Here is an 11,527-nt window from a genome sequence, read left to right as displayed (position 1 = left end):
TTACTAATTCAAAATCAATCTACAGGGTCTAATTATAGAGTAATTACTAATTAAAAATTAATCATAACTGGATAAAGATAAATACACATCTATATAAGTATTATGTTGAAGTATTGAAATAATGAGAGAGTAGTAGGTAAATAATTTTAATTATTAGCGAAGAGTTTAATTTGCTAAATAATTTTCAAATATATTAGCTTTTAAAAATATTAGCTCGTGAGGGAGCACGGGTTGATGGCCTAGTGTTAACTAATGAGCCGTCTGCAAAGCTTATCACCGTAATTTTCTAACTGAACAAGCGTGCACTTTGTAAATGCCTTTCTTTGTGCCAAGGGTATCATCGCTGGGGACGTTCACATGAGTGTGCATATGAATGGAAGTTTCATACTACTTCTTGCCCAGCCTTTTCCAACCTTGTGACCACACGCTCAGAATCTCATTGGACAGGGCAGCTTGGGTCAAGTCAACTTGTCTTTGTCTACGCGGTTGGGACCTAGCCTGTGTGCTTCTTTATATTCTCTGCAGCAATAATGGAGGCATCTATCTCGCAGCCTCATGCGCCTGCATTCTGCTTCTCCAGGATCCTTCCCTGAAGCTAGGATCCTTCAAGTGTTCTTCTCCAGGTCAGTGCTTCTAACAAGCTGTTTATTTCTGAAGTTATTTCACTTACTCCTGTGGTTTAAGCTGTCTGTGTGCATTCAGTCCCCCTTTTCACCTTATCAGTCTAAAAGCAGAGAAGCATGATACCATTCAAATGTTTTAGAAACAATCTTGTTCTCGCTCTCTGAGTGTGTCTTTTAACAAATTTTCTTGCTTGTTTGGGTACATCAGAAGCCTCGATTTATAGAAGCGCAGATCCGTACCTGCATCAGTCATCAGAAATGGCTAACCTACAGAGCCAGCAGAGCCTAGTAAGTACATTACCAAAAGAACTACCTGCGACCTTTATGAAGGAAATTACCAGCGATTTCGCCGCTGGGCGAGAACTCGGCCGTTCTGTATTTGGAATAGTTTACAAGGTAAATGACTGAGCCCCGTCATTTAAACATCAAATTCTTCCAAACAAAAACACTTTGCACTAATGACCCATGGAGATTAAAACAGGGGGTTCTGCCAGAAGGGGGCACGATTGCTGTGAAGAGGCTGGCTGAAAACGCCCCAGTGGCACCTGGCAAAACATTTGATACCGAGGTTACAAATCTTATGGTACTTCAGCACGACAATATTGTACAGTTGGTTGGCTACTGCCATGAAGCACAAAAGAAAGTGGTTCAGCATAATGGAAGATATGTGATTGTAGACATGGTCGAAAGCTGTCTGTGCTATAAATATCTACCAAACGGAACCCTCGACAAGTATCTTTATGGTATGCAATGCACTATCCAGCACATTTCTATCTCTCTACTATTAGTATTCAAGAGATATATACAATTGTCAAAAGAGTGATTCTTATTTTCTCAGCAATACGCACTCTTGGAGACTACTATCTTAGAATACTTACAGTTCACTGTACTTTCTTTACTTCTTACTTCAGCGGACACTAGATCCATTAACTGGGACACGCAATTCCAAATAGTTAAGGGAATCTGCCAGGGTTTACATTTCCTTCATAAGGAATTGGATGGCCCCCTTATTCATATGAATCTTGTGCCTAACTCTATATGGTTGGATGATAACTGGGTGCCAAAGATTGCCGATTTTGGCCTCTCAAGACTTTTTGGCCAAGAGCAGACCCGGATGTACACAGTCAATGTCAAGGGACATAAGTAAGCTGAAACAAACTGTGAAATATATGATTATTCCTTATTATTATAGATAAATTCCATTTGTTTATTTAATAAACCCTTGCAGTGGGTACATAGCTCCGGAATATCTATACAGAGGTGAAATCTCCACCATGTCGGACATATATAGTTTAGGCATGCTTATTCTTGAGATCACGACCGGAGAGAAGAACAGTTCAGTTTCTGACGACAAATCTGCAAGAAAATTTGTTGACAGGGTAAGATGACTTGAAACTTGAAACATCTGTTTTAGAATCTTTCCATGCATTAAGTTAATACATTATCACTAAGGATTATATCCAACCATGTAGGTACATCAAAATTGGAAGACAGAGGAGCAAATAATATACAAGTACCCATCACTAGATCCAAATGGCCTCCAGCAAGTAAAAACATGCATTGTAATTGGGCTAATGTGTGTGGAAGCTGATCGGAACAAGAGGCCTTCCATAGTGGATATTGTTGATAAGCTCAATGGCAAACGTGTACCAATATTTGACCAGGTATGAACACTGAGTCATTGTCACATTGATGATCTCTGTTCAGAACATCTAGTTTTTTTTTGCAAAGACTGACAACTAAAGCAAATAGAATTTCCTGGATTATTACACTTGGAACATCATCAAATAAGTTGAGTCAATGTCTGGATGCTTTCATGATTTTTTTCACCTGCAATGGCACTCCTTTACAGTCCAAACTAGATTCTACCTAAACTAAAGATCCCTTTGAAACAGATCTACCAATGCATAGCATAAATAACTGGTTGGCATCGATTTTCAAATAAGATTTTATCTCAAATACCCATATATCGGTAGAATCTAGAGTTTATTCTATTTCCCTGTGGTGCTAATTTAACATGCTATATGAAATTTCAGGTCCCCCCTTCCTAGCATCCATGAAACATGGTCTTTCCAAAGAGAAATCGATGTCCAAGATGAAGTCAAACCTGCTGTATGATCTGTAGACGGCACTAATTTTCTTCAGAACTAATTGAGATCCTTCGTTAAATTTCTCTCTTACTGGCAACAACGTACACTGCATCATCGGAGTACTTCTGCCTCTGTTGATCTCATCTTAAAGTAGAATTTATGTACCTTTGCTGCATGGAAAAATTTGCTACTTTTTTTCTGGACTTGGGGTGGAAATTTTTTCGGTATTCCACATTATGTTTGAGCATATGAGATCAGATTAAAACGAACCCAATTTACATTCCAGGATCCAGGCTCTGCTTTCTCTTCCACTTCCACACCTGACTCTCCTACTCTTCCCTCCCCAACCATGCATCTACCACCAACAGACAACTAACCAGTCCCCTGTTTCGAATACATGGTAGCCACAGGCGTTAGGTTGAGAGGGGATAGCCGTTATGTTCTCAAATGTTTTCAGATTGACCGTGTGCATATTCCCCTGCTCCAAAATCGCAGTATATTCTCAAATGTTGAGATCAAATGTGATCAGTTGATTAGGCATTTGGGGAATCTTTTAGGAGGTTGAAGCCGGAATTTTCTTCCATTATCTAAAAAATGGCATTTGGGGAATTAACATCTCAACTTGAAGAGTGATCAAAGCGTCAGTAGATGAGCCGAGTGTGTCTGGCTGTCTGCGGTGCATTCGGGATACTTTTAGCCCCAATGTCGCCGAACAAAGCTTGCCTCGGTCAAATCAGAATGGCTTGTTGAACTCACAGAAGGCGGCGCAAAGCTCCCAGATGTCTGCTAATATTTGGCGTTAAGGAGCTCCTATATGTAGCTGCCGCCCTTTGACAATTGTGTTCCCTGTTCCTGCTCCTTTTTAGTCTGTAGATGTAGCAAGAGCACGTAGAGGGCGGAGGAATGATTGTTTGGGAATGAAGATGAATTCAGTTACAAATTTGTTGCCCTCTCCTTCGGTAGACATAGTTCAGCTAGTACATTGACTAGTTAATTACGATTGGGCTTAAGCCCGTTGTGGGTTTGACACTCTAGTGATCACTTGGCCAGCCTGCGAACCAGAAATCCTATATAACTTTGTATTTTTTTTTCTTATTCGGATTCCATTGTTCGAGATTTGTGTAGGCAACATCATCCGTCAGATGCTAATCCATCTTCCTTCAGCCCTAGCACACTATACGCTCGAACCATCGCCACCGCCATCCGCTCCGCTGCTGCTTCTCGCATGCGTGCCATGGCCATGGCCTGCTACACAATACTATTACTTAATGGTATAACCGTTCATTATTATGTGATAGGGCCGTTAAAAAAAAGATCATTAGGATGGCTTAATTTTCATCACAGTAGGTTCCGTAGCAAAGATAATTAGGTAAGCAGCTTTATGCCTGACAAAGCTTGGATGCGACAAGTGACAAGGAGAGAGGCACCAAAGAGAACTCCAACTCGATCTCCGAACGAGCACAAAACCACGATCCGGGGTAGCATTATACCAACCAAGGTTGGATGCGACCAAGAGTCGGGGTGAGAGGCACCAAAACCTTGAAGACTTCGACTCAATCACCGAATGACCGCAAAATCACAATTCGGGACTAATCCACACAAAACTATGCAGCCTAATTGGAAACCGTAGAACACAAAGTAGGGGACCTCAGAGAGATCTCTTCACAAATCCATGAAGAACAAGGAAAAATAAGGATGTGCAAGGCACTTAGCAGCTCAGCTGCAAAACCATACGTGCTTATCTATTCATCAAAATTCAACTTCTTTTTCTAGCAGCGTATAGGGGTTATGTATACTATGGAACAACCCTCCCAAAATAGGTATGAATTAAAATCTCCACGTTGCAAGGTGGAAGGCCATGTGGTAAAGCATTTACGAGGTGACTCCTTCGGTTCACACGTGTCTTCTTAGCTTCTATGCAGTTTTCACTAAATTGGTCATAACTCTTTATTGAGAAGTCCAAATGATATGCAGTTTGTTGCATTGAAAACTAGATTTCAAACCCGTTCCATCAAGTACTCATGGACCTCCAGAGACATTGGGAATGAAGAGTCATGGTCGATTCATTATGTATGTTCAAACTAATCAAAACTGAGACAATCCGAACTTTTAGCTTCATCATGTTGGTCTGAACGTATCCAAACATAACTTTTAGTCCGTTTCTTGTGGTTTGATCTGATTGTTGCGTTTCGTCTCCATGTTTCTTGTGGTTTGATCTGATTGTTGCATTTCGTCTCCATGTGGTGCAATACCCACATCTTCATGAGTAAACCTAATCATAACCAATGTAAAGGATTTAGGTAGTATAAAATTCTTAGGTATGTTGAAGTTAATTTCAACAAGGAAAGCATGCACCTCTTGTTGGAGTTTCTTAGCACGGCTACGTGTAATTGGTCCTTCATACACATGTTCTTGTGTACCCAATGCATGGTCTTGTGTAGCCGGTGGAATGTCCACATCATTATGGGTAATTTAGTAATTATTATATTAAAAAGTGAGATTCCAAATAAAATGATCTTATAGACATTTTGCTAGTGTAAAAAAATATTATAATGATACCATTTGTGTTCTTTTCCCATGATACCCTTGTAATGCATATACTACTCATATACTAACTATACCACATGTGAAGTTTTCAGTAGTATACAATTAATATTGCTAGTATAACCTAGCATTGTTTATCGTAAAAGATCTCCCACCTGTAACCCCGCTCACCAGCATCATTGGCCCCTAGCTGCGGCGTCACCCATGAACGCCAATGCCCATATCTATCGGCCCCATTGACATCCCTGCTCGCGTGTGCCAGCCACACTACCTCGCCCCGTGTGCCGCTACCCCTACCATTGTCGAAGAAGAAGATCAAAAATAATATTTTTTTTGAATTTTTTATTTTATTTTGAAAAATGTTGGATCCATTTTATGAAGATGATGAAATAGACAGTGAAAAATATTGTATGAAGTACTTCTTATAAAATTTTGATCTATATTTTTAGAGAATGTTGAATCTAGTCTATTGAAATATTGATTTAGACTTTTAATTTTGATCTAATGGGTTTTAAAATAATGAAGCTTAATCAGCTTCCACAAGTCTGATAGGAGCTCCCGAGAACTCTTGCAAGGCCCAATAGCTTCAGCAGCATCTTGAGGAACATCTGCTCTAACTGATGACCTCCTGAAGCTAACAAAGTCACTTAATCCTAGCCTTGTATTTTATATCATCTATATGATTTCACAAAATATTGGACGAACACCGTGCTAATTTCATGATGTTCTAAATAAAATTTTGATGTTTTGATCTAGGCCCCCTGACTCTCAGAATATATTTTTAATTATATTTTGATAATATTTTTAGCTCCCTAATGTATTAAAGTGAGTCATCCAAAGTCCAAATCAGTCACAAACACGGCCATGGATTCAGCATGGTGCTCCCGAGTGCACTGGGCCTTTGGTGGCACCAAGGAGTCATGAGAAGTGGAGAATGAAGTCGTCTTGGGGGGCTATGAGCTTAAATCCACGTGCACGTTTTGACAATCCTAGCCACGCTTGACGATCCACGTCGGATCTAAGCCCGTGTCGTAGTTGATTTTTGGACCTGATCCATTTGAAATAGATTAGAGTCAAAATGCAGTTTGCATAAGAGTTTGGAGATGGCCCGTAAAGTTTACTCTTAGACCAACTCCAACTCCGAGAGTTTCCTCAAAAATCTTCCCCAAAACTATGTATCGGAGACTCTTCCAAAAGTTGTTTTCCCCAAAATTAAATCATCCCACGATAGATCTCCAATAACTAGCTTCCAATATTTCAAAACATGCTAATTCTCAAACTTTTGGCGCTCGCCACCCGTAGCAATGGAGCGATTGGGGAGGAGAAAGCTCGCGAAAATTTGCAGAGCGACGGATTCAGATTTCGTATTGTTGTATTTTTGCATATCTTTGGGGGAGCTATTGGAGCTTTTTTTTTCCATTTCTCCCTAATTAAAGTATTAGAAGTAATTTAAGGGAGTTTTTGAGTTCCTCTAGACTAGGTGACAGTCAAGTACTGATGGAAAGTCACGTCCTCGTATCTTATCCTAGGAGTGTACTTTAAATCAAATTTAAGCATCCTCGCAAAATACATGAGCCGAATAAAAGAATATTGCCCAAACTGATTCACCTTTGAGCCAGCCTGTTCGCTTCAGCTTATCAGCTAGCTTATCAGCTACCGAACAGTATTTTTCTCTCACAACAAATCAGTCGTTTCAACTTTTCAGCCGACTTATAAGTCCAATTGAACAGGCTCGCTCTGTTTTAGCTTGACAGTGGCAACAGACCAACGGTGATTTCTAGTACAGTTCCATTCCGTGGTACTAGCAATCATCATTGTGTCAAAATTATTTTTTTTAAGATAAAGAAATAGTTCAATATCCCGACCTCTACGTCACGGTATAATATATCCAATGTAATAGAAGGAACCACAAATGAAGGAAAGAGCAAAGATCAAGGTAACGAGCTTCTAGGCCTATTACTAAACCGTCACCCGTTCTTTGCGAAAATCTCCATTGCCGTGGTCTCCAAAGCTAGACAAGATCCTGGTATAGTGAAGCGTCCCCACATAAGTAGAGACTAAATGTGATACAAATATCAGTCCCAGGAGGCTGATAACACATTTATTCGACAGATAATTCAGTTACCGTACAACTCCCGAGGGAGTGGGCGTGAAAGCCACGCAGCGATAAACAGTAAATAAATAACGGCGGCTAACCAAGCGACTGCCAAAAGACAGCACTCGGGACTACACGGCAGCAGCAGCATCTTGGGCAGGCCAACACCACAGGCAGCGTCGGGTGCGGACACAACCTCTACTCGAGGTCCTCGTCGACGAAATCCGGGTCCTCCTCTGTAGCAATGAAGCAAGGGTGAGTACTAACGTACTCAACAAGTCCAACCCCATCCACGGAGGGGATACAAGCAGTTTATGCACAAGTATAACAAGGATAGGCTAGAGTTTATTTGCGGAAACGTTGAATTTTAACACATGCAGGGGGTCGTTCCAAAAAGGGGATTTTTGTAAAGTTTTCCTTTAATACCCGAAACATTGAGTGGGGTGGATCCTTCACAAAGGATCCAAGTTTTTATCGCTATCGGACTCCCCATCCGTCATAGCGTACGGCACAACCGCCGGACTCTTCAAAATCCCACACACACACACCTGACATCCTTGCCCAATTGCTAGTTATGTGACCAAGCCGTAACTCGTCCAATGCCGTGGACACGGCTACCCGGATAGGTTTTAACTCTGCAGAGGGTGTACACTTTCCCCACAAGTAGGGTACCGCAGCACGATCACCTTAGTGACGGTACGGATCCTAACAAAGCCATTACCCACCTTAGCTAAGACCAGCTAGCCCTCGCGGAAAACACCCAAGGGGTTCACGGCTCGTCCATGAGACCGTAACCGGGACCTAAGTCACCAAGATCTTACTCCTTTTCCATGGGTTCCCGTTGCTCACCAGCACCCCTGAGGACTAACAGTCCAGCTAGTGGGATTTATGCTAAGCCGTTGCCCATACAACGGTCGAGTGGTTGCACGATAGTGGAATTAGGCAAGATGACACATCAACTCGGTCCTTAACCACGACAGGATGGATATCTCCCGACATTGCTCAACCACCAAGGTACGAGCACAACAACATGGCATCCCACACAAGGAACACCCATCCATTCCGTCTACACATCCTTTTTCCCCCAACCCAAAAGTCATTTCTCTTGCGTGGACACACACACACTTATTTTCCGAATACACCATTGAAATAATGATTGTAGTTGAGTAACAAATTCCTAAGCGTTCTAGCAGTGATTATCATCTAAACAGAGCGAGTCATATTTAGAGATAAGCATAGGACACCAAGGAATGTTCATAACAATCAAGGGGTGGCTATCCAACCATCTCTTGCGATGAAATAATATGCATTTTGTAAAACAGGCCAATAGGTTGTGTTTGAAAAACTAGGTATTAAGTATGCATCAAAGGGTGAGATTGGACTTGCCGTCTTCAAAGCCTTCCGGGAGTTCCGGCTCGCGGTACTGGTCCTCGGGCTCGGGCTCGCGATCACACTCCTCCTCGGGCTCCTCCTCGTGCAATCCGCGATCTACGGCACACACAAACAGACACACAAATAAATAAAAAGGAAACGGTTTTTAACCGTGAGCTCCGGACAGGAAACGTGAACGGAAAATAGGTAGAAAGATTATTTCTGGGAATTTTGGGTATGGATCGGTGAAAGTATCCCAGAGGATGAGGTGGTGAAATTTGGGATTAATTGGAGGGAGTTTGGCGCATGAAATGATGGGTTAAACACGGATTAGGGGCTTAAACGGAGGTTTAGGGCTGATTTATAATAAATCAGGGACCTGTTTGCAATTATTTTCGGAGGTGGGGGGCCTATGTGTAATTTGGAGAAACTTGGGGGTTAGATCGGAATTCTTAGGAACTTTGCCCTTTCTTCTTCCAGGAACCAGAGGAAGAGAGAGGGAGGGAAGTGGCCGGCGGCGGGGATGCGGCGGCGGTTGTGCAGGGAGGCGACGGCGGATGATGCGGCGGTTGTGGTGGTGGTGGCCGGGGCGTTCGCCCCCTTTTTATAGGCCGGCGAGGGGCGGTCCAAGGCGTGCGGGAGGTGGGGGTCCGGGCGGCGGCCGGCGATGGCCGGCACGGCACCGGTGCCGTGCCGGGCGAGAGAGGAGGGGGGTAGGGGCCGGCAGCGGGAGGCGTGGCGCGGGGCCGAAGAGGCCGGCGTGGAGGGGACGGCACGCGGGGCCGGGGCGGCCGGACGCCGGAGCGGGTGGCGCAGGCAACCGGGGCCTGGGTCGGGCGCACGGCCCGAGGGGCAGCGTGGTGGCGCCGGGCGGCGGGCCCCTGGCGTGTGAGGCCGGGCGGCGTGCCCCTGGCGCGCGAGGCTGGGCGGCGTGGCGCCAGGAAGAAGGAAGAGAAGGAGAGAGAAGAAGGAAGGAGGAAGAAAGAAGAAAGAGGAAGAAGGAGTAAGGAAAAAGAAAGGAAAAAGGGGAGGGGAAAAGAGGAAGAAAAAGAGAGGGACCGGCGGCGATCGCGGCACGCGGTCGGAGCACGCGCGCGGCGTCTGACAACGGCACGCGGCGAGAATTACGGGCACGGATAAAAGGGCAGGTGGGGGTCGGCATAGGTACTGGGACGGCGAAATCGCCTGGGAGGTTTCTGAATTTCGGGAGCTCAGCGGTAAAAGGTTTTAAAGATAGTTTTTTAACGGGTGAATTTAGTTAGTGATTTCTGCGGGCGTTACATATAGTGTCTCAATCCTCCACCTTCTGTAAATAAGGCCCAAAATCTGATCCAGTGAGTAGCTTTGAAAAGAACCTACGGCCAAGTTTATTTATCTACTTTATTAAAATAATGTCATTTCTACTTAGCCATAAGGTCCAACAAACAACGCTTACTCCGGTTAGAATTAGATTCCTTTCTTTCCACCTTACCCCTTTAGTCATGATCCTAGCATTATTTGGCTTTCTAAGCCAAAGGTGTGGAATGAATTATTCTCCAAATCAACCTAGCCATGTGGCACTCAAAGAAGAGATGTTGTATAGTCTCGTTATTACTACAGTACCAGCATTTCTTATTTCCATGCTAATTCCATCTAGCTAAGTTATCTTTAGTAAGAATAACCCGTCAGTGAAAGAGCCGTAGGAAAACTTCAAGTTTAAAGGGGAAATTTTAATTTCCGTAAGAATTTATTACTGGGAAGAATCCTTACATCCAGTTTGCTCTTACATTGATTAAACAGAGAAGAGTCTATTTTTATTTAATGACCAAATGAACATGTCTGGTTGGTCCACAACCTGGACACTTGCAGTCCGAGTCACCAACTCATGCCAATTCATAAGACTATTCCGCCTTAGAGCTCTCCTGAAGGAAATGTCAAGGGAGATTGAAGCCATGACTTTTTTATGGTGTCATGCTTCCTAATTACCAGGTTGTATAGTGTTGGGTATTGCTCACTAAATCTTGTATTTCCTAGCCACTTATCTTCCAAAAAATTATTTATTCCTCATTTTGCAATTTAAAGGTTACATAATTAAGGAAGTCTTCTTTGACCTTCATTAACCCTATAAAAATGCGAGTCTCCTCGTTTTTTCTCTATCTGAGAGATTGTTTTGAAGCCTAAATATTTATTTTTTGGGATTTATTGCCAGATTTCATCCCCATTAAGAAGTTTGAAAAGCCATTTACTTAGGAGCCATTTGTTTTGGGTTTCCAAATCCAAAATTTCTAGACCTTCTTGCTCTTTCAGTTTACACAAGTGGGTCTGTTCGCTTCAGCTTATTCAGTCGGTTTATCAGCCACCAAACAGTATTTTCCTCTCACAACAAATCAGCCGTTTCAACTTTTCAGTCGGCTTATCTACTTCGTTAATCTATATTTTCTTTTTTTCTCATCTCCTTGCCAGAAAAATATGGACCTAATATAATCCAATTCGTTAAGGATTTCTTTTTAAATTTAAAAGAAGAAAATCATGTGCACGGAGAGAGTGCTTAGGACTGAGTTAATCAAGGTTAACCTGCCTCCATAGAAGACCATCTCGCTTTTCTATGTACTCAATTTTTTTTCAAATCTTTCCTCTATAATTTTTCAATCTTTTTATAATCTATATTCTTGATCAGGCGTGGTGCATTGGAATGCCAAGATATCGAAAAGGCCAGTAGGACATCCGAACTCGTTTGGCCCCTTTCGCATCTTCGTAGCAAAACAGTTCGCTCTTATCTTGATACCAGCAAGAAGTTTGAAAACTGTTAGCACAAGCTTCTTATT

The 11,527-nt window shown here is 42.8% G+C and overlaps 1 protein-coding gene across 1 annotated transcript; it reads left to right on the top strand.

Moving 5' to 3' along the window:
- The first annotated feature begins 462 nt into the window (after window positions 1-462).
- LOC117866630 (cysteine-rich receptor-like protein kinase 6) lies at window positions 463-2,912 on the top strand. The gene is made up of 7 exons (XM_034750908.2): window positions 463-623; window positions 832-1,019; window positions 1,105-1,366; window positions 1,535-1,766; window positions 1,852-2,002; window positions 2,096-2,287; window positions 2,660-2,912. Exons 2-7 carry the CDS (start codon window positions 882-884, stop codon window positions 2,672-2,674), a joined length of 990 nt encoding a protein of 329 aa, XP_034606799.1. The 5' UTR covers window positions 463-623; window positions 832-881; the 3' UTR covers window positions 2,675-2,912.
- The last annotated feature ends 8,615 nt before the right edge of the window (window positions 2,913-11,527 follow it).

Source organism: Setaria viridis, chromosome 8, assembly GCF_005286985.2.
Source record: "Setaria viridis chromosome 8, Setaria_viridis_v4.0, whole genome shotgun sequence".
Classification (NCBI taxonomy): Eukaryota; Viridiplantae; Streptophyta; class Magnoliopsida; order Poales; family Poaceae; genus Setaria; species Setaria viridis.
This window is presented reverse-complemented; position numbering and strand designations above follow the sequence as displayed.

Excerpts from the sequence above, each read along its gene's own strand:
- LOC117866630 (XM_034750908.2), top strand. The coding sequence starts at position 882 with ATGGCTAACCTACAGAGCCAGCAGAGCCTAGTAAGTACATTACCAAAA. Across the intron at positions 1,020-1,104 it reads TATTTGGAATAGTTTACAAG|GGGGTTCTGCCAGAAGGGGG; the intron begins GTAAATGACTGA and ends AGATTAAAACAG. Across the intron at positions 2,003-2,095 it reads CAAGAAAATTTGTTGACAGG|GTACATCAAAATTGGAAGAC; the intron begins GTAAGATGACTT and ends CCAACCATGTAG.